We start from the raw sequence: 27,811 nt of genomic DNA on the forward strand, positions 1-27,811 counted from the left end.
AAAATGGCCAAACAAAAGTTTTATAAAGGTGTAATTGAAATCTTTTTACGGAAGATATGAAACAGCTCACTCAATTATTTTTTTGCTCTCAAAAAATGTGCTTACATTTGGATGAAAGATCAATAATGTTTTTTTTTCATAAACAAAGCGATATGCAGAAAAAATAAAAACCAAAACTAAAACTTAATTTATTTAAAAACTATTTATGTTTTAATGATTCACATAAGCCAATGAAGATGAAATGCAAAAAAAATAAACAATTTTGATGCAAGGCCGTAGATATTCACAAAAATTGACCCAAGTCGAGAAAAGACACTGGTATACTTTTGTGGTCGATATATAACTCAACCACATCAACCCGGGTGGTTGCATTGTGGTCTGGTTTTTCAAAAGTTTTGGTAAAAGCAGTGCTTAATCGTAGTCTCAAACTTATTTCATGATGTCCTTTGATATGTTTCAGAAGACTTCCGATTGACTGCCTGTGTGGCTGTCGTTACCATGGCAACCGAAACTTACCAAAAGGAGCAACTTAAAACTAACAGTAAGAAAGCCGAGGAGAAAGAAAACATAGAAAATGGCTTAGATAGTGACAATAAGGCCGGAAGTGATGACGGCGTTTCTGCCAAAAGGAAGCCTCACACTCCTCCAAAACTGGTGAAAGAGGGATCTAGCCCGGAGTTCATATCTTTGCTGAATGATTCAACCAATCAGAGAAGACCCTTGTCATCCAGACGAAACCGCTTTAAACCTGGTAAATAACTGTATTTTTGAGAATCGGTGAACGTACTTCAGACTAAGGTTTTCAATTGGTGTCAATTAGTTACAATTATTTGGGGCTAATTAATTGATTCCCACTTCTTTCCAAGTACTGACTATTGACAAAAATGACCAAATAATTGCAATTAGTTGTAAGTTTTATCTTGGTATTTTTTATAAAATGATGGAAGTGATATCGCTTCTGAGGACGACGTTTCGTCAAACCTTCTGAAAAAGAAGAAATTACAAAAATTCTGCTGACAACGTTTATCATGGCTCGCGTTTGCTGATTTCCGACAGAGTCTTCTGCCGACGAGTCGTGAGATGCAGCAATTTCTGAACGTAGGCCATCAATTTTTGTGAAAAATTGATGCTTCTAAATCCATGAACGATAATCAATAAATTGCAATTAAATGATACTTGAGAGACTTTCAGATTCAATTAACTGACATAAATGGCAAGTAATTAACAGTTAATCTCCCAATTGACTTTTCCCAGACATGTTTCAGACTCCTATGTTGGTCTGATGGTTTTGTTTTGCCATTGCAAGGCCAAACTGTGCACTGGATAGGCGCACAATTTTGTATCTGTATGTTCCTGGATTCTAGAAACTAATCTTTAAACATGATTCAAAATGTAAGCGGATTCCACTTACAAAACTTCCGTGGACATATGAGCGTAACGTAAACTTTGTCGGCACATTTGTCGTGTCGTGGATTCCGCTACAAACCAATATAGCTAGTTGTTTCGGATTCCGCAACTGTAAGTGGATTCCGCAAAACGTGAGCGGAATCCTCAAATGCAAGCAAATTCCGCAAACTGTAAGTGAATTCCGACTTTTGTTCAATGCTGAACTTGCATATGAACAATTAAAAGCTAGAGCTGGAATTCTTATCTCTAGCAATGCGGAATTTAAAAGCAAGGACTTAACCATTGTCAGCGGAATCCACGAACAAGTTTTAAAACATTGCTAAATCGGTGGATGTCATCTTTTAGTGTTTTGGAAACACAACACCGAATAACTTCAATATTTTGAGACATTGATTTGAGAGTTTATGAAAATAAATCACACAGCATATTGCCAAATTAGGTCAGTATTTGAGATTCTAACGATCCCAAATTTATTTGGAGTCATTAGATTGAGAGTGATTAGAAACCCAACGCATACCAAATCGTCGAATTAGTTCTGTATTTGGGATTTCATTAATACCAAACACTGATATAGTAAATTCCTATTTTAGTGATATCAAATCAGGTAATTGAAAAAAAAATAACTTTAAAGGCTACTACATATATACACTATATGTAAACGGAATCCGCATACAAAATGCGGAATCCACTTACAAATTGTGGATTCCACTAACACTTTGCGGACTCCGCTTACAATTGCGGATTCCGCAACAGCTCAATTTAACTATATACATGTCTTATTGTCTGTTTATGGACTCCACAAACTGTTTTCGATTCCGCAAATATGGTTGCGGATTCCGCAAATTCGTCTATTTGGAGCGATTTTGAACGGAACGGTGTTTTAAGTATTTGTTTGTGGAATCCAAAAGAGCAACAAATATCAAAGAAAAGTAGCAATGATGTGGATTCCGCGACAAGTCTGATTTTGACTTGTTGAGGAATCCGCTTACAATGCACAAAATACACAGTTTGCCTTTTGCACAGTTTGGGACAGTTTGGCTCGTAATGTCTGCCTTTTTATATTTTCCACGCAAAATCAGGTACCACATATAGTTATGAGAATAGGTTGAGTGATACATCATACAAAAACATTTCTATTCGTAACTCGACCGACATCAAAAAACTTCTAAATGTTTGTCCCAGTATCCAGAAAAAAAGTCTGATTTTTAATCTAATTTAAAGCGAGTAATGCGAGCGAGCAGGCATACAAAAGAATAATTTTTTGGCGCCATTTTTGATATGTTTGTGTTTTCTTTGTCAATTTTCTACATTTTTTGCCTTTTTTAATATGACTGTCGAAAATTCCTCCGTTCCAGTTTTTGTTCAGATCTTTTTATCACAACAACGCAAAAAATCGACAATAAATTTAAAAAAAAATTATTTTTTACACCATGGTCGGAACATTCTGTGCTTTTTGCACAGTAACCAGCTATCTTTTTTACTACTTGGGTTTTGATTGTTGTTTATTTTGATTAAAACAGGTATTCGAATCTGTACATAAAAGAAGCTTCGAAAATTTTAGCAATTTAGCTCCAGAACATTTACCCGCGCACTGCTGATCAGCTACTGTTTAAAAACAGCATTTGGAACTATAATGGCAGTTTTTCAGAAAAATTTCAGAATGCTAGCAAGGAGAAGGGTGTGATTCAGAAAGTGAAATTAATAGGCATCTATGAGTTACAGTAAAAGCAGAAACAAAAAGTAGAAACAAGGCAATCGAATGAAAGAAGTTTTTGGCCGAGTTTTGAATCATATTTAATTAAAGCAGTTAGTCGGGTCTAGGAAATTAGACGATAAGAAAATTAGACGGATGCTACAACAACGAAATTGGACGAAGTTTTTTTTACAAATCTGGCATTTTAGACGTCGCTACTATGAAAAGGAAAGAGCAACAAAATTCTTTCTTAAAAGTCAAATTTCACAAATACGAAAAGAACATAAAATGACTATACCTATCAAAACAATTAATTTAAATTAAACTTTCGTCTATTTTCTCACAATTGCAGTTTTACAAAATCGTCTAATTTCGTTTTACCACTTTGTTTTCTGTGGAGGTGGAGGTTCAAATATCTCATTTTACTCCACATGCCATCTATTTTCACGTTCTGTAAAATTCTCGGAATTTTTGGCAAAATTAGATTTCGTTTTTCTAGTAGCCCGCTGCTAATATTTGATACATCGGTGGATTTTTTCGATTTCCGAATTCAGTTTAATTTGCTCGTTGTAAATCATTTTTACAGGTTTTGTTGTACCATTTTGGATTTCGCTCAAAAAATTTTGGCGAAATTGTTCATCACCGTTGTACATAAGGTCGGGTTCGTGACTGTGGTTGCCTGATTCTCGAATATTTTTTGGATTTTATAAATTTTTCATCACTCTTCCAAAGCAATCGGAGATAACAAAACGATATAGTGACAACCAAATTTGGTTTTGCTATCATTTTTAAATCTATTACCTTCATCGGTAATAAGATTTTGTCCACCTCGATTTTTCGATGAAACTTTTTTGAAATTTTGCAATTTTAGCTACCGAAATTTAACAGTCTGCGAGCAATTTTATTTTTCTCACGCAGTTTGTCTGCAAACACTTTTAATCTCTCTCACTTTCGTCTATTTTCTCACAATTGCAGTTTTACAAAATCGTCTAATTTCGTTTTAAGTGCCTCCGTCTAATTTGCTCATCGTCTAATTTCCCAACCCCCAGTTAGTCTCATTTTGGTTCAATTTGAAGGCAAGCAAGTTGTAAGCAAATTAATCGTTCACCGCTTAATTCAATCAATTAACCGCCAAAAAGCCTTAATTTGATTGTTTGATCGTAAATAAGTTCACTGTCTACATCAGACCCGTATCCATAACATTTGCCAAATGCTCTATTAAAACGTAAGGTGCGTTCGTGCATATTAGTGCAATTGTGAAAGCCCTAAGGTATAAGTGCAATTTTTTAGTTCAATTGAAGTTCACTTGCTAAATGGTAGGCATAAAGCGCTATCCAATTACGAGTAAGGAAAGGGCGCAAAAAACATGCCCAATTTTTGATGTTGAAAGTGGGACTTAATTCTTAGAGTTCTCAGCAAAATTAAAATTTTATCTGGCACCTCAGTTTCCTCAAATTGAGTTAATTTCATCAAAAAAGTCAATTATAAATTGTTCCTGAAACTCAAAGACCCTTAGGGCCATACAATTTTTTCTTTGAAATTCGAAAATTGAAACTTTTTTTAAAGAGATCAGTTGTTTTTTTTTACTGTTTCTCAGCCTTCCCGGGTTGACCCCCATAGACCGAAAATGTTAATCATATAATTCCATAAACTATGTTCATGAAAAAATACTAGCCATATAAATTCTATACTTTTCCTAGCTTGGTGTCATCGAAAAATCAAACAATTTTTTTCTTGTTTTTACCTACAAGTCGTTGTATCGTAATGAAAAAAGCATTTTTTTTTTTCAAAATTTGCTAATCAAACAATTTCCAATTTTTATGACAAGCTTTTTTGATAGCGACAGCAAAATTTTTTCCAAATAATTTTGAAATTTTTCTAAAAATTTCTTTGGTTTCTTTTACAAAACGAATTTTGTACTCAAACAATTGTTCTCCATAACTTTTTTTTGCATGCAAAATTTATTTTGTTGTGTGCATAACGTAGTCCTGGATACACAAATAGTGGAATTTTGTTCCGTCTCTATATAATTTTTTCGAGAATTCTCAAAAATCTCATTTCTTTGGTATGGCATGTTTATGTACTTTGAAAAGTTTTGCCTAAAATTGAAAAATTTGGTACTTTCCAGTGCATTTTTATTGCAAGTCGCTCATAACTTTGGTGACTCTCGTTTTGAGTATTTTTAAAAAACTAATATTTTAAAATGTTTTAAATTTTTTAAAAAAAATCAAATTTTTGGTTAATTAAAAGTTGCTAGTCATACATTTTCATATATGAACAATCACTAATCATCGACCATTCATGTAATTTTCTATACTTTTGGAATTGCATGAAAATTGTATGACTAGCATTTTTCATATATGAAAATGGTATGATTAGCATTTTTGGTAAACCCGGGTTCATTGAATCTTTTCCAACTGTCTGCTGGTGAAATTTCAATTTTGTTTTTAACTTAGTACCAAGATGAAATAAAGCGCAAATTCTCGCTTCTTCGAATAAAGAGAAAAAGGTTAAGAATTCTCTAAAACGAAACTATTTGACCAAAAAAAACTTGAACCAAAAAAAAATCAAACAAGTTCTGGACTCAAAGATTTGCCTTAGAACACCCAAATTCAGACTAAAGCTATAGTTAAGCCTGCCCTAAAAACCTATCTCTCTCTCGTTTTTATAAAAAGTAAAAGATGTCATACAAGATCTGAAAATACAAATTTTGAGTTGTCAGATATGAAAATAGTTACTTGCTAATTTTTATGCAAATACTCCCTCTGCGGTTCATAGTAAAGAGTTTTCAACCCTGCAAAGTGCTAGTTAAATGGCTAAAGCTTATACAAAATTCGGATCTTGTAAAAATACCCTTTTGCAATAAGGTAAATAATAAGTTATTTTGATCCATTTCAGGTGCTAATCAGAACAAACAACCTGTGGTGATTGACTTGACTGTGGTGGACTTTGCCCTGAGGATGTGTGAACAGTTTTTGAAGGAGAGTGAATTGGAGGATATGGACGAAAAGGACGCCAAGTATGGAGCAGACAGGTACCTAGGGGCGACTGAGAGCGAATGGCATGACTTCACACTCAACTACTACAAACTAGCCCAGTTAGTACTTTTTTACGACCAGAACTTGATCAAAAAAATGTTTGTTAATCTTTTCATGCGAGCTATGCTATCCACTCTTTGCTCTTATAAGCGCGTCTTAAATGATTGACAAATTTCAGATTTTTATCAAAATCAGACCAGCTAAAAAGAAAAAAAACGGCCAAACTCCAGAAATTTTTTTGTACATCAGAGCTGTTTACCAGTTAGCCCACAGAACTAAAATTTCAATTTTTTTAATTAGAAAACTCGAATTGAATTTAAAAGTAATTTTCGTTTTCAGATCGTTACCATTCAATGTTACTTTTTCCTTTTCTCTAACTGAACATTTTGCCCTCTCAGTGAGGCTGCTCAGTTGGCCGACAATGGCAAGGGCTTCTCTACTGCATGTGAGCAGATGCTGGGAAGAGTGAGGAGGGTGCGGGTGATGACAGACGTGGATGGGGTGAAGAATGTGTGGATATGCAAACCAGGCGCACTCTCCCGGGGAAGAGGTGAGTCACAAGAGGTGGTGTCCGGCAAACAAGGCGACGGCTGCTAAATTGCTGTTTGAATCTGTTGGATCAAGCTTGATCATTGCAAAATCAAAGGTCTCCGCAGCCCTGTTTTATAGCAATTTCAGCATTGAAGATTTTCTTAATTATGAACTTAAAATTGAATCACATTTCAGTAAATTACGGAAAAAAAATTACAAAACTGACAGAATATTATTCTTTTTTGTGAAAGTCGTTGAACGTAGTATAGGACGTGATGATTTTAAAATTCTTTTTCAGGAAAAATTTTGAATCGCGATTTGACTTTTATTTTGTTTTTAACATCCTTTCATTTTCTTTGTTAAGAGAAAGGCAAGCTTCACTATCGCACAGCAAAGAGTAAAAGTCACGAAAAATGAGATCCATTTCTAATTTCGAAAGTGAAGTTCAACTTTCAGATTTCCCAGCGGAACAAAAATTTGACTATTGATCCAATTTTTTCAAAATGAGTTAAATTTTCTGAAAAATGTGAAAATAAAATTGTTTTTAAAAATTAAAGAGCTCTAACTTTATAAATTTTTCTCTTTGAAATTGAAACAATGCTTTAAAAATCAATCTGACTGATTTCTGTTATTGAATTTTACAGATGACTGATGGCTTTGTTTTTAGCCTACTATTTTAGTACCACGCCACATGGCAACCACAGCAACTTGTTAAATTTAAAGAGAGCAACAACTCGCAAGGCTTAAAATTATTTTTATAAATAGAATTTTCACTTAAAGTGATGAGTGGCTCCAACTTTTCTTTAAAATCTTACACTCTGCTGACAAGCTCTTAACGCATTGCCACGACTACTGGCAAGTATATTCCCGGGTTGACCTCCATAGACCGAAAATGCTAATCATACAATTTCATACACTTAGTCTATGGAAAAATGCTAGTCATACAAATTTCATACAATTTTGCAAAATGAGTTTAATCGAATTTCAAACGTATTTTATAGTTGTTTTGGTATCGAAATTGGTATCTCTTCATAAAAAAAAGGAAAAAAATAGTATGAAAAAAATGCTAATCATACAATTTCCATATATGGAAATTGTATGATTAGCATTTAGAAAAAAAATTTGTGAAAAAAAGCTTTGAACAATCAATTCAACTGCTGGCAAAACATTTAAGCGTTTTTTGGGCTGCTACAACTGAAAACTTTGACTTTTTTTTATTTTTGTTTTCTGAAAAAAAAAACACTAGTCATACAATTTCCATATATGGAAATTGTATGACTAGCATTTTTTTGATGGCGACAAAAGTATTTTTGAAATTGCCCCCAAAAATTTTTTTTGTGTTTTTTTCAATCGCAAACTGATTTTTGTATTCAAACAAACGTTTTTTGAAAAAAAATTTTGCATGCAAAATTTAATTTTTTGTGTGTATAACGTAGTCCTGGATATACTAATATTGTATTTTTTTTCCTTTTCTCTTCATAACTTTTTTCAAAAACGCTTAAAACTCCTCTTTCTTTTGTATGATATGTTTTTGTATGCCTTGATCAATGTCTGGTAATTTAAAAATTCAAATTTCAGAAATAATCATCTTTGAAAATTATTGCCAAAATTTAAAAGTTCATTACTTTTGTTATATTATTTGTGTGAGACAGAATTAACAAATATAAGGCTGTTTACAATGCATTTTTAATGCGAGACGGCCAAACCTTTGGTTACTACGTTTGAATAATCAAGGTTTATGTCATTTGTGCTCGGTTACGAACACAACCAAAAAAATTTGAGAAATTAAAATGTAAAAAATCAAAATTTTTGGTTTATGGAAAAATGCTAGTCGTACAATTTCCATATATGAAAAAATACTAATCATAGACCTTTCATGCAATTTTCTGTACGTATGGAATTGTATGGAAAGTGTATGACTAGCATTTTTCTATATATGGAAATTGTATGACTAGTATTTTTGGTCATCCCGGGTTGCAAATTGTCTTTTGATAGGAGTTGTTGTCTATTATTGCTAGTTCTATTTTGTTGCGAGTTGTCGTCTTATGATTGGATCTGCGAGCTCCATGATACATTAAGTAAACTATGAGTCAAAGGACAGCCAAAATTCTTACTTTTTCATTAATTAGCTCAAGTTCTGAAAAGTTTTTGTTCTATGTTCGAAAATTTTCTAGCTCCAGAAACATTTTGTTTAAGGTTCAATTAAATGACCACTTGAAGCCTGTCTGAAAATAAAATTTCTTTACGGTCCTACGAACTATATATAAAATATAGCTTGTATCATTTATGACTGCTTGTTTCAAGAGCATCGTTGATTTTTCTGAAAGCACTCTAACGTGTTTTATCTAAGTTTTTCAAAAATATCCTTCAGTAGAAATTTCAAAGAAAAAGTCAAAAAAAGAATCTTCTTTGATTTATTTTTTTAAATTTCTTTACAAACAACCTGAATTTTAAAACAGTAAAATTTGGGCTAATTTTTGACATAATATTTTGCCTCAAATTAAGTTTGTGAGCAAGCTAGAGTAATTTATAGTCTATGCTGCACATTTTTAGAAAAAATGAAAATCTTGTGCGTAGCCAACAATTTTTCAACTTTAAACTTACAAAAAAGTCGCAGGTGAAATATCCTAAAATTTCAAGATTTTTCCAAAAAAAATCATACCAAGAGATTTTTAAACTTCGTACGTAGAATTTTCCATCCTTTTTTAGGAATGAAATGATGAAGAATTAGATTGGTCTTTTCTGAAGGAAAAATGCGGCCAATTTTCTTGCCTAATCATCATGTTTTTACTTCATCCAATGACACTTTCATCTTCCTATTCAGAGGGAAATTATACAGTAACCTTGTGTTGATTTTTTAGCTTTAAAAATCTAACTTTTATCAATTCTTTGATTTGAACGTGTTCTATTATTCAGTAATTTTGTTAGATTTTAAAGGGACCGGATGCTTATCGGTTTTTTGTCCGCATTTCCAGGCAAAACAAAGTAAACAATCTACCTCAAATGCGACCTACTTCTTGTTTTTAACATTAAAACGAAGCTTATGATTACAATAGTAAAAAAAATTAAACCGTACTGGTATTTAAAAAGTTGGAAAAAATAAGTTAAGCTTAAAATTAGTGTAGTATCTGTACATTTTGAAAAAAATTCAACATATGGACACAAAACAAGAGGTGTTTCTAATATGCAATACTTGTTACAAAAAAGATCGTAAGAGATCCCGGCTCTTTTCCAGTTCCCCCCTTTCAAATTCAATTTTGAAAATCTTTTTTACGTTGTCACAATTATGAACGTTGTCATAATGCAATGAAATTTGGGGTGGTGAACAAATCGACAACTGTGAACAGATTTGTTTTTCATACTTTACAGCGTAACATCACACATAAAGTCGTAATAACACGTAAAACAAACATAAAATTCGGTATTTTGAACGGGGGGAAGTGGAAAAGAGCCGAGATCCCGAGTCTGATCCATGAGTATCTCTTTAGGTATCACCTGTCAATCGTATCTGCCTAACATACTAGCCATGGTGTCCCACTCTCCCAACCCAGTGGAGAAGGAGGGCAAAATAGTGGTGCAGAAGTACCTGGAGAAGTGTCAACTCATCTACGACACCAAGTTCGACATCCGACAGTGGTTCCTCGTCACAGAATGGAACCCCCTGACAGTCTGGTTCTACAAGGAGTGCTATATAAGACTGTGCTCACAGCTTTACTCTTTAGACAATTTAGACAGGTCAGTTTTTTTAGTTTTTGTTGAACCTCTGTTCTAAATAAACATCATATTTCACTGAGCGAATTTCAGTTTTAAAAAATGATAATCGAAACAGTATGCAAACAGTTCCAAATTTCCACGTGGAAAACAAACGCGATCGCCGAAAATTCTAGAGAAATTTACATTTTTATATTTGTTTTGTTTTTTGCACTACCAAGAATTGTTCCCGTGAGAAAACTATTTGTGATTTTTCAGTGGTGCTCATCTATCGAACAACTCCATCCAAGCTTACTTCAAAAACGACAAGAACAGATCTGAAAAGCTGCCAGAGGAAAACATGATGTCGTCGGGACAGTATGCCAAGTACCTGAGGTCACTTTCTATTCCTTTGGTTTATATCACGAAATTTGTAATTTCTGAAATCTCTTTTCAAAAAGCTGATTCATTAGCTCACAAAAATTAGATTCTTTCACGGAGAAAAATAAGTTATTCATGCACAAAAAGCTTTTGACGGGGTTGGTTTATGGACAACTTATCAACCATTTATTTAGCAACGACGAGTATATTGTACCAATTTTATCACAAAAGGGTTTTAATTGTGTTTTGGGAGAGCTCGAAAAATCATTTTGGTCGACCTAAAAAAGGTAGGAAAACCTCCATACTTTTGAACACCCCTCCCCCCTCGACCGGGAGAATCTTGGATTCGCACTTCATTTTGACTCAAGTAGCGTTTCAGCGAGCAAGGACATGGTGATGTCTACTATGAGAAGATGTACCCCCGGATGAAGGATATCATCTCATGGACTATGCAATGCTGTCAAGAGAGCATGGACACAAACAAGGTGGGTAGCACATCTCCAAGTTATCTCGCTATGTTCACACTTTGCACACTTATGTTTAGACTGTGTACATTTTGAACTAGGTTGCGACTATGACTTTTCGATCCAAACAAAGATCGATTCAAACTTAACAAGTCTGAACAAAAAACCACGACCTCGACCCGGGATGCAACGACAACAAAAATCCTCTCAACACTTCTCCGCATATTTTTTTTGTAGGCTTACGAGTAAGGAAGCACCTCGAAGTAGAAAAATATAGCCATCTTACAACACATACAATACATGGACGATAGACCTAAGAACCAAAAAGAAGGGCTCAACACATTCCAAAAACTTTGAGCAACGACCTTTTTGAGCAAACTGATTGTGCGAGCAACGGAAGAACTCTATAAAACCTTCATTTCAGATTTAGACAAAATTTTTAGCGCCGCAGGCGAATTTTTGAAAAACGGGTCAAACTGTCGATTTTGGGCACTTTTTGGAAAGTTTTGGCCAAAAGATTGCCGTTTTTTGGCGCGCGCTCCCCTTAAAATTTAGTATATATTGGCTCCCTTGATAAAAAAAACTATTTGCAACTTTTAGGTTGTTTTTCTGCGCTTGACAATGTTTCCACATAGTCTTAAGTAACTAGTAGGGAAAATATTTAAGTGTTTTTACAGGGCTGCTACGAGCTGTATGGGGCTGACTTTGTGGTGGGTGCTGATCTGAGTGTGTGGCTGATAGAGATCAACTCCAGTCCCGCCCTCTCACCTTCTACTGAGATCACGAGGAGGATGTGCGCCCAGGTGCTGGAGGACACAGTCAAAGTGGTGATTGACAAAAGGGAGAACAAATTGGCAGATACAGGGAGATTCGAGCTGGCCATTAAGCAGGTGAGTAAACTGGCCCTTCTTATTTTTCCCCATTCGTAAACGATACAAAAGAAGGCCTTACTAAAAAGTCAGTTTTCTGGGGCACAATCCAAAAAAACTTTCTATTTAGCTTAAAGCTTAAAACAAAATTGATATAGACAGAGAAGAGAGTACAGAAAAAAAACTGAGCAAAGGTTTGACAAAAGCAAAGGAGATAAGCGTAGATACATTACAAAAAAAAACAACCTCAGAATCATTTTTTTTCTCAAGTTTAAACCGTTTTTGTACGTGACGTGATGAACTACACAAAAACTTCTAACCTAAATAAAATAAAATCAACAATGGTTTTTGACAATATTTGAATGTAATGTCAAAACAAACAGCAGCTTTAATTTTTTTGCTGATTTTTATAGAAAACATTTTATTGTCACGGACCTGCTGTTCGAAATTGCAACTTCCAAAAGTTTTAACTTCGAAATATAAATTTCTTATTGAAACGTATTCGCTCATTTATTTTTCTAAATTAAACAAAAAATCCAAACCACCTTAATCGATACTAAAAAAAATTCAACGATTTTAATGTCGGTTGCTTATGACTGAAAGAGCTTCAATATTCGCTTTCACAAACATGTAAGTCAAAATGACCACTTGGTTGAATCTACATGCTGCTAAAAATGAAATTATCATAAAAAATTATAAATCAACAACTACAATTTTAGTTTTTTGTATATTTTCTCAGCTTTCCGTTTAACTTGCTCCAATTATTACAACAATTACTTGTTACAGGTTTCTTTATCCACTTTGGTTGTAGAAGCCTACTTTGTTTTATCTAATTTGTGCCTTCGTTTAAGTTTACATATACTCTTTTTATAGATAAATTGCCTACAAATTTTCATTTTTCTAAATATTTTTTGCCACATTGAACATTCTAGTCAAGCTATGTTGGGTAATGAATAGTTCGGCTGGTAAAACTTTAAAGTTTAAAAGTAGATAACATTCATGATCATACTTCCTGCGGAGATACCACGCACTCTGGTTTCCCAGCTAATTGTTTCGACTTTCGATACGAAAGTGACGGAATATTTGTGCTCGGGGTGGGTTCTTTTTTCTTCAGACAAATTTCGACTTTTTAACTAGCCATTTTGACGGGATGTTTTTATATCATTCGAAAGATATTGTTGTCTTGAGCTTAAATTTGAAAAGATATTTCAGCAGTGATCAATTTTTGTAAAGTAATGGGCGTTTAAAGATTGCCATTTCTGCCAATTTGGGACAGTTAACGCGCGATATATTTCGCGCTATTAACGCGTAAGCGGAGATTTAATCCGCCTTAGAAATCGTTCCAAATTGGTTGAAAGAAGCTTATTTGACATAATTGATTTGTTCATGTCAGGACAAAAAATACCACAAAAAAAGCTCCATGACAAAATATACCGTACCAAAAGATCCCTTGTACAAAATCGCCCATACCATAGGATCCCATGCCAATTTAAAAAGATTCCATGAATTATGAATAAAAATCATGATCATAGTGTCAGCAGAAATAAATCTAGAGTAATGATATCTCAATTAGGTTCGCGCTATTAAAGAACAACGCAAATGTTAGATAACTTAATTTAAACTGGGCTCATTTTTGGGATTAACATAGTGCCAGCATGCGTTTAAAGATTGCCATTTCTGCCAATTTGGGACAGTTAACGCGCGATATATTTTGCGCTATTAACGCGTAAGCTGAGAGTTAATCCGTCTTAGAAATCGTTCCAAATTGGTTGAAAGAAGCTTATTTGCCTTAAGTAATTTGATACAAGGAGCGAAATCTATCCTTTTGTACTTTATATGGCGTGTGGGGGGATGTTTTTTATTTAAAAAATTTAAATTTTTGAAAAATAAATTTTTTCATTTTGTTTTATTTCATTTAACTTTTTTTATGCTATACTGCTCCATAAACCTTAAAAGGCAGTCGGAACATTCAGGGCTTCGCCCTGATACGGGCCGTCTTGTTTGTCTTTTTATTTTAATCTGCTAATTTTGTCTGAGATATTTCATAAATATTTTCACAAATTGGCCCATAATTTTGTCTTGCTAGAAGTTTATGTTTCATGTGGAAACATAAAATGGTCTTTGATGAAAGGCAGTTCTTGATGGTCTTAAATGATGTATCACTAGACTTGTATTGATAATTATTTGTAGTACCTGATTTTGCGTAAACAACAATTTTTTAAAAAGAACTCGCCTGAAGACCTCTAAACTTTCAGAGGTGGGTACACAAACTATTTCACAGCAACGGCTTTTGTAACTGAAATGGAACGTTGGAGTTCTTATTGTTTCCTTGTGTCTTAAGTGAACTGTCTTATCTTATTTTTAAACACTACCCATATTGAGTGTAGCCTTGGGTTTTTAAAAAAATATTAATGAAATACCCGCACCTAAGAAGAGTGAAAATAAATCATTTATAAAGATTTTGCTTAAATTTATCAATAAAATCAATTCCCATGTTGAAATCAGACAACCGAATGGAATAAAAAACCAAATTCTAAAACAATTGACAATTGTGATCCATTTAACATGGACTTTTTCCACTTTAATTTCAATTCGCGTCGTGCAAAACGTTGCGAGATTTTCTGTATTTATCAAAAGAGTAATGCGGAAATTTTGCAAAGCGAGTTCATGGCCTACTTGATTTATACATCGAAACTTTCTCAAATTGCAAAAGCTATCCGTTAAACTCTCACCCCCCCCCCCCCCCAACTTTTGCCCTTTGCCCCTTACAACCCCCACCCGAACGTTTGCCCCTTTGCCCCTTTCCCGCCACCCCCACTTGGCCACCTGAAACACCTGAACCACCTGAAGCATATTTTTTGTAAGAAGTACTATTGCTCAAAATTTTACAATTTGAGATAAACATTGCAATGATTGACACGTTCTATTTCATGCCTTGGAAATTCTACAACTCAAAGAGCATGACTTTCTTTTGCTTACATACAATGGTTGATCGATCATAAGTTCCAAATTTTGGTTTTCTTTTTTATTAACTTGTTTTTAAAACAAAAACAAGGAGTTTTAAAAAGATGTCGAGTGTCTCTGATTTGGAGATCGAAAGGAACAGCATGTCATACACAGAGCTCAGATACAGTTACACATTACGTCGCCAATCCGTGTTATTTGGTTTTTGCGGAATCGGTGCCAAAAAGGCACTTCTAAGGTTGATATAGCATGAGTAATGCTATCAAACTTCGTTCTGAATTGCATCATTCCTTTTTTGCATCCCTAAAAATTGGTTTTGCGTTACTGTAAACAAACAATTCATGTCGCATTATTGGTTTGACGTTTGAATTGTTATAGTTCAACATCACTTGTTTCGATTTTTTGCAGGATTTCATTCCTCAACCTGTGTACTGTGGCCAAAACCTACTCATAGAGGGAGCTCAAGTCAAAAAGCCTGGAACTGCAAATCATATCCCAATACAAAGGTCAGTTAGGCGCCGTCTGTTATATAGGTCAAAAATACTCACATTATATAGATACTATAATCCGGATCTAATTAACAATCCCCCCACCCCTATATCTACTCAAGAATCTCCACTCCTTTAAATAAAATAAAATAATACTTAACTATTTGTTATTATTATTATTAATCCCGCCAAGTCGGATTCTCTTCGGTAATTTAGCGAGCAAATTTATATACTCTATGCTGTTATCGTTAAAGCTCACGCGATTCGTACTGAATTGAAAAATAGATTTAATTTTTGGAGATTCTTAAGGAGATTGGCCTTCAAATAATAGTGCATTTTCAGATCAACAACAGAAGGAAGCAATATGAGCCACAAGGTTCACGAAATGAACCCCAAACTTAAACCCAAAGTCAAGCTGAAGTCTAACCCTCCTCGCCAAGTTTTCACTTCGGTAAACATAGCCGAGCTTCACTCGTTCCGGTGTCCTCCCTCGCCGAATAACGATCCACTTTTCAACGAGAGTCTAGTTTACGACAGGCCAGGTAAGAAACTAACGACTAAAGCACACCAAATCTGTAGACAATTGGATCTGAAAACAAACTTTGATACTTCGGCAAACTTTTCAACTATAAGTAAAAGCAAAGACAACGAACGAAGTAAACTCAACCCGAATGGACGATCAGTAAACGAGCGACAAGCAGACTTACGACACCTTGCGAGCTACAATTTCGACAATCCTAATTTGAGACCTCAGTCGCGAGTAAAAGATACGAGTTTGGAACTTGAACGAAAACTGCTCAGAAGTCAGGGCCTAAATTTAGACAGTATGCATGGTCAATCTACGTCGAGAACTGTCAAAAGTTTTAATTTAATTACTGATAGAAGTACTTCGGTGCCGAGACGAAAAGCTCAAAAAAGTCAACAAAGTGGTTCCTCTGATACTGATGAGCCGAAAGTTCCGTACGGGAAGATCATAACACAACGCCAGAAAGAAGCTGTTCATAAGATATACGGATCCAAGATGACAAAAAACCAAACCGAATATACTCAAAGTATAGACTATTTAAAAACTCCTAAATTACAAGCAAGTGCAAAGCAATCTTTTTATTATTTGAATCAGAACAACCAAACAGTATTCTCTAATTAGATTCTATTTTCACAGAAGGTTTTTATTAAGAATCGAGCGATATTTGTGGACCAGTTCTGCATCGTACAAAACTTGTTAAAAAATTCTCAATTTTTCAAGAATGATAATTTTTCCCCAATAAAATCTTATTTGTTGGAAAGTGATTTCTTCTTTATTTTCAAGTTTTAATTATTCTTCATTTTTTTTTCAATTATTTTATCAATCTATCTCATACTTTGGAATTTTGATTTCGATTGATTTTTTTGTTTCACTAATAACAAGCACGGGCGGATCCAGGATTTTCTGGAGGGGGGACGGGGAGCGAAAACTTTTATTTAGGTCAATCAAATCCGAGCTCTCCCAAACCACTAAGATCCCTATTTTCGGCAAATGTTCTGCGGCCTAAACAGGCCTTTTTAGGCACCTTTTGGAATATTTTGACCAAAAAATCGCGCTTTTTCGGCGCGCGCTCTCCCTAAAATTAGTGTAATATTGGCGCCAAAGGCGTCTTTAGAAAAACTTTAGGGTACGTCACCAAAAATGGATATCTTAAAAAAGTACAAAAAAACTCACCCCCGCCCCCTAAATCCGCCCCTGAGAACAAGTTTTATTTTTTATTTTTTTATCAGAATGAAAAATAGCATACTTCTCAAACTGGGTTAATTGAATCAGAAAAATCGATCTTTAGTTCTACTCAAAATTATTTGTGCCATGAGTATTAAAGCAGGTCAAGTAAGTTGTTTCTTTTTCGTAATCGAAAATAAAAACATGGAACCGAAATCAAAATTTAGTTAGAGTTCTTTTTTTTAGTTGATCAGCCAGAGGTATAACTCAGAGGGTAATTAATTAAGAATAACTGAGCTACCTTACAAGAACTCAATTTGTAAAAAATTGAAGCCTATGCGTGATTTCAGCCCACAGGTTTTTTATTGCTTAGGACCAATCACTACCGATGCACCACAACACCACGAACTGTCTGTGAGCCATATTAATGCTTGTTTCGAGGAAAATGAATTAAATTTGGTTGATATTTTTTCAAAGCTTACAAGAAAATTGTTGTCGGTATTTTTGAAGTTTGCACATCTGACATTTCTTCAAAATTTTATGGACCATAAGTTTTAATGGTTCATCTCTTCTTCTAAAAAATTTTTTCCAGCCGTCGTTTAAAAAGTTATTCAATGGCTAGAACTGCAAATATTTTAAGCCTGCTTATGTTGACAATAGGAATTGGTCAGAAGTTACTTTTTAACTCAGCCAAAAATCTTTACAAACAAAGCTTCTTTGCTGTAACAATCTTATCATGAAGATTTCAGGGTTAACTCTTAAAATGACATTTGTTGCTCAAAACTAAGAGTAGAATTTTATTCTATAATGTAAAAAGTAAAAAACAAATTTTTTTTTGGTTTTTAGGGCTAAAATATACTTGGCAAATCTGCATCTCCCAAAGAAAAATATATCAGAGTTGGTGATAAGTATTTTAAAATGAGAAAAAAAAACTTTGAAAAGTAGCGGAAAAAATATTTGAGAGAAAACATGTCAAAATCAGTGAAAAATTTTTAAGTTTAAACATCAACAAGACTGCTTGTATCAGAGCGACGCTATGAATGTTCCGAATGCCTTTCAAGGTCTGTGGAGCAGTAATACATGACAAAGAAATAAATGTAATAAAATAAGATTAAATCTTTAAACCCTCATAACTTACGAAAAACAATCACAGATAAAATACCTTTTCAAATTTAAGCTCAAGACAGCAATAGCTTTCGAATGATATTTTAAAAATTCTGTCAAAAATGGCTAGGTAAAAAATCGAAATTTGTCTGAAGAAAAAACCGAACCCGAGCACAATTATTCCGTTACTTTCGTTACGAAAGTCGGAACAACAAAACTGATTTGACCGAAATTTATCTCAAACAAGATCAACCGTACAATCTCAACCCCCCGCCTCCCCTAAGCATGACTTAACCTAGAATACTCTCCCCAATCATGTAATAATTCTGGAAAAAAAAAATCTGTATAGAATATGTATTTCATATAAATGCGCAAATATAACTGATTTTCACATTTTTATGCGGTATTTTATTTGTATGCTCTTAATTACACAAATTAATGTCAAATTTTTTTTAGTTATGCAGTTAATTTTGAAAGAATCTAGACTACACTCAAAGTTAGTTTATGAAAAATCCATATTGTCTCCCCCCTAAATTGATTCTGGGGGAAAATTGTACGGTTGATCCATCAAACGAAAAAATATGTTGAAGCTTTTTGGGAGGTTCTTTCAGATTTTTGATTTTTTGTTTTTTATTTTTGAAGCGAGACATAGCTCAAAACTGTATGGTTTTCGACCGCCAAAATCATGAAGAAAAATTAATATCAGGAGGAGTCGTTTTTGTCATTCACGCTAGTTATAAATTAACGTCAGATTGCATCAAGAGGTACATAGTTTTGAACTTCGTTCAGTCGTAAAATCAGCTGCTTTTTACAAATTCAAAAAAACAACAATCGTACTAGTTTTTGAATGAGCAGGAAAAGTGAAGGAAGAGTCTTCACGAGAAGGGTTACTATTAAGAAAGTCTTAACAAAACCAGACACCGAAAAAAATTACATCTACAAAGATAAGGGCTCCACAAAGTTTTGATGAAAAAACTTTGGTGAACTACTATAAATTTTGTATTATCAAATATTTAACGCTACAATTTGAATTGTACGGAAATACTATGACCAATTTAGTTTTATTCAATTTAATTTGGAGCGATTGTTCACCACGCATTAGAATTTTGCGTGTTGGAAGTACTATAATTCTAAAGAACAGGATCCAACAGCCGTTTGTCAGGCAAATGCGCTTGAAAATATGTGGAATTTTTTTGGTAACTTCAGTTTATTGCTTTTTGAGACGTTTACTTTTATACTTAAATCTCTTGAGTTAGTCTACCACCAGCAGCGCAAGATGCGCAAAACACTAACAATGACCTGCCGTGCAACAGATGCAAGTTATATTTATCTATTTGAGTTTAAGGAAATGACAGTTTTTCAAAATTTAAATTCATGAGCCAATCATTTTTTGTAATTTAATATTTTGCTTTCAAGATTTATTGTAACAGTCGTAAGTTTTCACCAGAGCGATGGCAGACGTATGCAAACGCTTATTCTGCTGCGCTTCAATGTGGAACTAATGAAATAGTTCAGGTCAGTTAGCGTTTTGATATTTTTTTGTTCCATTTTTTGAATAAATAGTCGGAATAATCATGCTTGGGGCGTTTTTTACAAAAACCTTTTGACAATTTTGGATGCCATTAAGAGAAATACTGTTTTCTTGAGCTCAATTGAGAAAATTTCAACTGTGATTTTTTTGTCTCGACTTTTGAAGAAAAAACCTAAAATCTTTGTTTGGGGTGCTTTTTAATTTTTTTATTAGTCTGTTATTCTAAGCAATTTTGACGGAAATTTCTTTTAGCAACTACAGGAGTCGATCTGAAATTTTTGTCGACCTTTTCATTAGGTCGACCAAATTGATTTTCTGAGATCTCCCAAATCACTATAAAGACCCCATTTTGACCAAATTTTCAGAAAAAAGGCCACAAAAGGCTCTTTTTAAGCACTTTTTGAAGAATTTGGACCAAAAATGCGTTTTTTTGGCGCGCTATTCCCCTCAAATGTAGTATATTTTGGCGCCAAAGACACCTTTAAAAAAATTTTAGGTCCGTGAGTCAAAAATTGATGTCATATAATAGTACTAAAGGGGAACCTTTGGGTCGGCAGGGGGTCGAATCCCTCAGGAAGTAAAAGTCGTGTTGTGTCGTTTTTTGCAAGTGATGTGATAAAAGGATTTGAACAAAAGCTTAGAACTAGAATCTTTTGGTTGTAATAGTAAATTAAGTTTCTTTGAGAACAATTTTGATTAGAAAAAAAACAATCAAAAAATTTCTACTATTTTGATGTTTAATTTTAAATTATATTTCAATGTTCAATTTTTACGGTTTTTTCTACTTGTTTTAGTTTCAATTTCAACTTTTGAAAATAACTGATGTCAATTTTGCCTAACTTGACAGTTTTATACGCGTTTATACATGAATGTGGTACTTGTTTAAGCAACTATTTAAATTTTTTCAGAAAAAATTACAATGGTTCAAACTTCGTTCTAAAAATTTCATTGCCAGGGAAGCGATAAAAGCTTGAAATTAGAATAAGTCTCAAAAATTTCAAACCTTTCTTTCTCGACAATTTTTTGAACAAATTCTGGAACAAATTTTTGAAAAAAAAACTGCTCAAATTACGACTTAAAGTGCTTTAATATGGTATATCACTCGATTGGTTCTGTTGACTATTTATGGTACCTGATTTTTATGGAAAGCCAAAACGAGAGAAAACTCAAACACACACTAACACAAAATTTCTCCTCATTTTCAATGATCGCAACAAAAAATGGGAAAAGACGATGATGAAAAATTAAACTCTTGATTTGTTTTACCTTGAAATCCCAGCTTCAAAACAAGGATAGTCGGTTGCTGTGCAATCACATTCTCAGAAATTTTATCTATTAAGTGTCCTTTTTGTACGTCGTGTGATGATAGAGCTAAAAATTTAACGCGTAATTATTTTTGAAAGATTTTTTTACCAGAGAAGCGATATATAAGGCATCCAAAATTATGTTTTTTGCTTTAGTAAAGTTATAGATTTTCAGCCTAAAATTTCACGCTTAACGAACGTTACTTGATCAGCTTACTCGCTCGAAAAAAAAAGAATACTCAGAAATTTCAATCTGGTTTTTCCCAACACTGGACATTATTGGACATTTTAATACAGTCGTTCGGATTCCGACTGAAAGGGCTTTAAAATGATATATTTTTCAACCCAATCAGATGATTATTTGTGTTTCCTAATTTTAGGTAGAAAAAATCAAAACACACACTTATACGAAGTTCCTCCCCATTTTCAATGGTCGGGACAACCAGAAGCTTGCTGCTGATGAAATAAAATCTCTTGGAATCACTTTTTCCAGCAAAACTGGTGCATGGTTTTTGTTAAGAAAAAAAAATATTAGCCTTATATGTTTGTTTTTTGTTTCAGCTGAAAAATTTGAATTTGAATAAAAATTGGAGGCATGACATTTTTTTGAAAAAAATCAATCACATCAATTTATCTTGGAATTTATGGCATTTGATGGAAGTATTCTATAAGTCATATAAAAAAAACAAAATGCAGTTCGGCCAACTGGACGAGGTTTGTCACAGAAGTGTTCTAGGTGCTGAGTAATTTTTGTAATCCTGACGATGATTATGAAGTTTAAACTTCTTAGTTAGTCCGTCTCGTAATTTTTTAAGCTTAAAAAGAACAGAAAAAAGACATAGTTTTTCTTATTTTTGCGGACTAACTTTTTCATTTCTTTTTATATTAAAAAAAACTTATATGAGAGTATCAAACGGACACTTGAATTCCAATCACTGAAACTCCTTTGTGCTGTCTGCAGATGTACCGTAGCTCTCGATTCCAGAACCACTTTCCGACATGATTCATTTCAGATTTAGACAAAATTTTTAGCGCCGCAGGCGAATTTTTGAAAAACGGGTCAAACTGTCGATTTTGGGCACTTTTTGGAAAGTTTTGGCCAAAAGATTGCCGTTTTTTGGCGCGCGCTCCCCTTAAAATTTAGTATATATTGGCTCCCTTGATAAAAAAAACTATTTGCAACTTTTAGGTTGTTTTTCTGCGCTTGACAATGTTTCCACATAGTCTTAAGTAACTAGTAGGGAAAATATTTAAGTGTTTTTACAGGGCTGCTACGAGCTGTATGGGGCTGACTTTGTGGTGGGTGCTGATCTGAGTGTGTGGCTGATAGAGATCAACTCCAGTCCCGCCCTCTCACCTTCTACTGAGATCACGAGGAGGATGTGCGCCCAGGTGCTGGAGGACACAGTCAAAGTGGTGATTGACAAAAGGGAGAACAAATTGGCAGATACAGGGAGATTCGAGCTGGCCATTAAGCAGGTGAGTAAACTGGCCCTTCTTATTTTTCCCCATTCGTAAACGATACAAAAGAAGGCCTTACTAAAAAGTCAGTTTTCTGGGGCACAATCCAAAAAAACTTTCTATTTAGCTTAAAGCTTAAAACAAAATTGATATAGACAGAGAAGAGAGTACAGAAAAAAAACTGAGCAAAGGTTTGACAAAAGCAAAGGAGATAAGCGTAGATACATTACAAAAAAAAACAACCTCAGAATCATTTTTTTTCTCAAGTTTAAACCGTTTTTGTACGTGACGTGATGAACTACACAAAAACTTCTAACCTAAATAAAATAAAATCAACAATGGTTTTTGACAATATTTGAATGTAATGTCAAAACAAACAGCAGCTTTAATTTTTTTGCTGATTTTTATAGAAAACATTTTATTGTCACGGACCTGCTGTTCGAAATTGCAACTTCCAAAAGTTTTAACTTCGAAATATAAATTTCTTATTGAAACGTATTCGCTCATTTATTTTTCTAAATTAAACAAAAAATCCAAACCACCTTAATCGATACTAAAAAAAATTCAACGATTTTAATGTCGGTTGCTTATGACTGAAAGAGCTTCAATATTCGCTTTCACAAACATGTAAGTCAAAATGACCACTTGGTTGAATCTACATGCTGCTAAAAATGAAATTATCATAAAAAATTATAAATCAACAACTACAATTTTAGTTTTTTGTATATTTTCTCAGCTTTCCGTTTAACTTGCTCCAATTATTACAACAATTACTTGTTACAGGTTTCTTTATCCACTTTGGTTGTAGAAGCCTACTTTGTTTTATCTAATTTGTGCCTTCGTTTAAGTTTACATATACTCTTTTTATAGATAAATTGCCTACAAATTTTCATTTTTCTAAATATTTTTTGCCACATTGAACATTCTAGTCAAGCTATGTTGGGTAATGAATAGTTCGGCTGGTAAAACTTTAAAGTTTAAAAGTAGATAACATTCATGATCATACTTCCTGCGGAGATACCACGCACTCTGGTTTCCCAGCTAATTGTTTCGACTTTCGATACGAAAGTGACGGAATATTTGTGCTCGGGGTGGGTTCTTTTTTCTTCAGACAAATTTCGACTTTTTAACTAGCCATTTTGACGGGATGTTTTTATATCATTCGAAAGATATTGTTGTCTTGAGCTTAAATTTGAAAAGATATTTCAGCAGTGATCAATTTTTGTAAAGTAATGGGCGTTTAAAGATTGCCATTTCTGCCAATTTGGGACAGTTAACGCGCGATATATTTCGCGCTATTAACGCGTAAGCGGAGATTTAATCCGCCTTAGAAATCGTTCCAAATTGGTTGAAAGAAGCTTATTTGACATAATTGATTTGTTCATGTCAGGACAAAAAATACCACAAAAAAAGCTCCATGACAAAATATACCGTACCAAAAGATCCCTTGTACAAAATCGCCCATACCATAGGATCCCATGCCAATTTAAAAAGATTCCATGAATTATGAATAAAAATCATGATCATAGTGTCAGCAGAAATAAATCTAGAGTAATGATATCTCAATTAGGTTCGCGCTATTAAAGAACAACGCAAATGTTAGATAACTTAATTTAAACTGGGCTCATTTTTGGGATTAACATAGTGCCAGCATGCGTTTAAAGATTGCCATTTCTGCCAATTTGGGACAGTTAACGCGCGATATATTTTGCGCTATTAACGCGTAAGCTGAGAGTTAATCCGTCTTAGAAATCGTTCCAAATTGGTTGAAAGAAGCTTATTTGCCTTAAGTAATTTGATACAAGGAGCGAAATCTATCCTTTTGTACTTTATATGGCGTGTGGGGGGATGTTTTTTATTTAAAAAATTTAAATTTTTGAAAAATAAATTTTTTCATTTTGTTTTATTTCATTTAACTTTTTTTATGCTATACTGCTCCATAAACCTTAAAAGGCAGTCGGAACATTCAGGGCTTCGCCCTGATACGGGCCGTCTTGTTTGTCTTTTTATTTTAATCTGCTAATTTTGTCTGAGATATTTCATAAATATTTTCACAAATTGGCCCATAATTTTGTCTTGCTAGAAGTTTATGTTTCATGTGGAAACATAAAATGGTCTTTGATGAAAGGCAGTTCTTGATGGTCTTAAATGATGTATCACTAGACTTGTATTGATAATTATTTGTAGTACCTGATTTTGCGTAAACAACAATTTTTTAAAAAGAACTCGCCTGAAGACCTCTAAACTTTCAGAGGTGGGTACACAAACTATTTCACAGCAACGGCTTTTGTAACTGAAATGGAACGTTGGAGTTCTTATTGTTTCCTTGTGTCTTAAGTGAACTGTCTTATCTTATTTTTAAACACTACCCATATTGAGTGTAGCCTTGGGTTTTTAAAAAAATATTAATGAAATACCCGCACCTAAGAAGAGTGAAAATAAATCATTTATAAAGATTTTGCTTAAATTTATCAATAAAATCAATTCCCATGTTGAAATCAGACAACCGAATGGAATAAAAAACCAAATTCTAAAACAATTGACAATTGTGATCCATTTAACATGGACTTTTTCCACTTTAATTTCAATTCGCGTCGTGCAAAACGTTGCGAGATTTTCTGTATTTATCAAAAGAGTAATGCGGAAATTTTGCAAAGCGAGTTCATGGCCTACTTGATTTATACATCGAAACTTTCTCAAATTGCAAAAGCTATCCGTTAAACTCTCACCCCCCCCCCCCCCAACTTTTGCCCTTTGCCCCTTACAACCCCCACCCGAACGTTTGCCCCTTTGCCCCTTTCCCGCCACCCCCACTTGGCCACCTGAAACACCTGAACCACCTGAAGCATATTTTTTGTAAGAAGTACTATTGCTCAAAATTTTACAATTTGAGATAAACATTGCAATGATTGACACGTTCTATTTCATGCCTTGGAAATTCTACAACTCAAAGAGCATGACTTTCTTTTGCTTACATACAATGGTTGATCGATCATAAGTTCCAAATTTTGGTTTTCTTTTTTATTAACTTGTTTTTAAAACAAAAACAAGGAGTTTTAAAAAGATGTCGAGTGTCTCTGATTTGGAGATCGAAAGGAACAGCATGTCATACACAGAGCTCAGATACAGTTACACATTACGTCGCCAATCCGTGTTATTTGGTTTTTGCGGAATCGGTGCCAAAAAGGCACTTCTAAGGTTGATATAGCATGAGTAATGCTATCAAACTTCGTTCTGAATTGCATCATTCCTTTTTTGCATCCCTAAAAATTGGTTTTGCGTTACTGTAAACAAACAATTCATGTCGCATTATTGGTTTGACGTTTGAATTGTTATAGTTCAACATCACTTGTTTCGATTTTTTGCAGGATTTCATTCCTCAACCTGTGTACTGTGGCCAAAACCTACTCATAGAGGGAGCTCAAGTCAAAAAGCCTGGAACTGCAAATCATATCCCAATACAAAGGTCAGTTAGGCGCCGTCTGTTATATAGGTCAAAAATACTCACATTATATAGATACTATAATCCGGATCTAATTAACAATCCCCCCACCCCTATATCTACTCAAGAATCTCCACTCCTTTAAATAAAATAAAATAATACTTAACTATTTGTTATTATTATTATTAATCCCGCCAAGTCGGATTCTCTTCGGTAATTTAGCGAGCAAATTTATATACTCTATGCTGTTATCGTTAAAGCTCACGCGATTCGTACTGAATTGAAAAATAGATTTAATTTTTGGAGATTCTTAAGGAGATTGGCCTTCAAATAATAGTGCATTTTCAGATCAACAACAGAAGGAAGCAATATGAGCCACAAGGTTCACGAAATGAACCCCAAACTTAAACCCAAAGTCAAGCTGAAGTCTAACCCTCCTCGCCAAGTTTTCACTTCGGTAAACATAGCCGAGCTTCACTCGTTCCGGTGTCCTCCCTCGCCGAATAACGATCCACTTTTCAACGAGAGTCTAGTTTACGACAGGCCAGGTAAGAAACTAACGACTAAAGCACACCAAATCTGTAGACAATTGGATCTGAAAACAAACTTTGATACTTCGGCAAACTTTTCAACTATAAGTAAAAGCAAAGACAACGAACGAAGTAAACTCAACCCGAATGGACGATCAGTAAACGAGCGACAAGCAGACTTACGACACCTTGCGAGCTACAATTTCGACAATCCTAATTTGAGACCTCAGTCGCGAGTAAAAGATACGAGTTTGGAACTTGAACGAAAACTGCTCAGAAGTCAGGGCCTAAATTTAGACAGTATGCATGGTCAATCTACGTCGAGAACTGTCAAAAGTTTTAATTTAATTACTGATAGAAGTACTTCGGTGCCGAGACGAAAAGCTCAAAAAAGTCAACAAAGTGGTTCCTCTGATACTGATGAGCCGAAAGTTCCGTACGGGAAGATCATAACACAACGCCAGAAAGAAGCTGTTCATAAGATATACGGATCCAAGATGACAAAAAACCAAACCGAATATACTCAAAGTATAGACTATTTAAAAACTCCTAAATTACAAGCAAGTGCAAAGCAATCTTTTTATTATTTGAATCAGAACAACCAAACAGTATTCTCTAATTAGATTCTATTTTCACAGAAGGTTTTTATTAAGAATCGAGCGATATTTGTGGACCAGTTCTGCATCGTACAAAACTTGTTAAAAAATTCTCAATTTTTCAAGAATGATAATTTTTCCCCAATAAAATCTTATTTGTTGGAAAGTGATTTCTTCTTTATTTTCAAGTTTTAATTATTCTTCATTTTTTTTTCAATTATTTTATCAATCTATCTCATACTTTGGAATTTTGATTTCGATTGATTTTTTTGTTTCACTAATAACAAGCACGGGCGGATCCAGGATTTTCTGGAGGGGGGACGGGGAGCGAAAACTTTTATTTAGGTCAATCAAATCCGAGCTCTCCCAAACCACTAAGATCCCTATTTTCGGCAAATGTTCTGCGGCCTAAACAGGCCTTTTTAGGCACCTTTTGGAATATTTTGACCAAAAAATCGCGCTTTTTCGGCGCGCGCTCTCCCTAAAATTAGTGTAATATTGGCGCCAAAGGCGTCTTTAGAAAAACTTTAGGGTACGTCACCAAAAATGGATATCTTAAAAAAGTACAAAAAAACTCACCCCCGCCCCCTAAATCCGCCCCTGAGAACAAGTTTTATTTTTTATTTTT

At 34.1% G+C, this 27,811-nt stretch overlaps 3 protein-coding genes across 3 annotated transcripts in view; all 3 read left to right on the forward strand.

The window, feature by feature from the left end:
* The window catches only part of LOC134841220 (probable splicing factor, arginine/serine-rich 7), a 446,664-nt gene that overhangs the window by 9,075 nt on the left and 409,778 nt on the right, over positions 1–27,811 (forward strand). The gene's annotated exons all lie outside the window — the stretch shown is intronic.
* Positions 1–27,811, forward strand: part of LOC134841221 (glycerol-3-phosphate dehydrogenase [NAD(+)], cytoplasmic-like) — a 219,769-nt gene that overhangs the window by 9,070 nt on the left and 182,888 nt on the right. The window lies entirely within an intron of this gene.
* LOC134841754 (uncharacterized) lies at positions 465–27,210 on the forward strand. The gene is made up of 12 exons (XM_063857793.1): positions 465–751; positions 5,999–6,197; positions 6,537–6,688; positions 10,158–10,404; positions 10,639–10,755; positions 11,120–11,225; positions 11,882–12,094; positions 15,446–15,543; positions 15,868–16,657; positions 22,421–22,633; positions 25,984–26,081; positions 26,406–27,210. Exons 1-12 carry the CDS (start codon positions 499–501, stop codon positions 27,208–27,210), a joined length of 3,291 nt encoding a protein of 1,096 aa, XP_063713863.1. The 5' UTR covers positions 465–498.

The sequence above is a fragment of the Symsagittifera roscoffensis genome, chromosome 3 (genome assembly GCF_963678635.1).
Source record: "Symsagittifera roscoffensis chromosome 3, txSymRosc1.1, whole genome shotgun sequence".
Classification (NCBI taxonomy): Eukaryota; Metazoa; Xenacoelomorpha; order Acoela; family Convolutidae; genus Symsagittifera; species Symsagittifera roscoffensis.

Bases quoted from the DNA above. Each gene is read 5' to 3' on its own strand.
- LOC134841754 (XM_063857793.1), top strand. From the start codon at position 499: ATGGCAACCGAAACTTACCAAAAGGAGCAACTTAAAACTAACAGTAAG. The intron at 6,689-10,157 runs GTGAGTCACAAG...GTATCTCTTTAG, and splicing joins CGCACTCTCCCGGGGAAGAG to GTATCACCTGTCAATCGTAT. The intron at 15,544-15,867 runs GTCAGTTAGGCG...GTGCATTTTCAG, and splicing joins AATCATATCCCAATACAAAG to ATCAACAACAGAAGGAAGCA.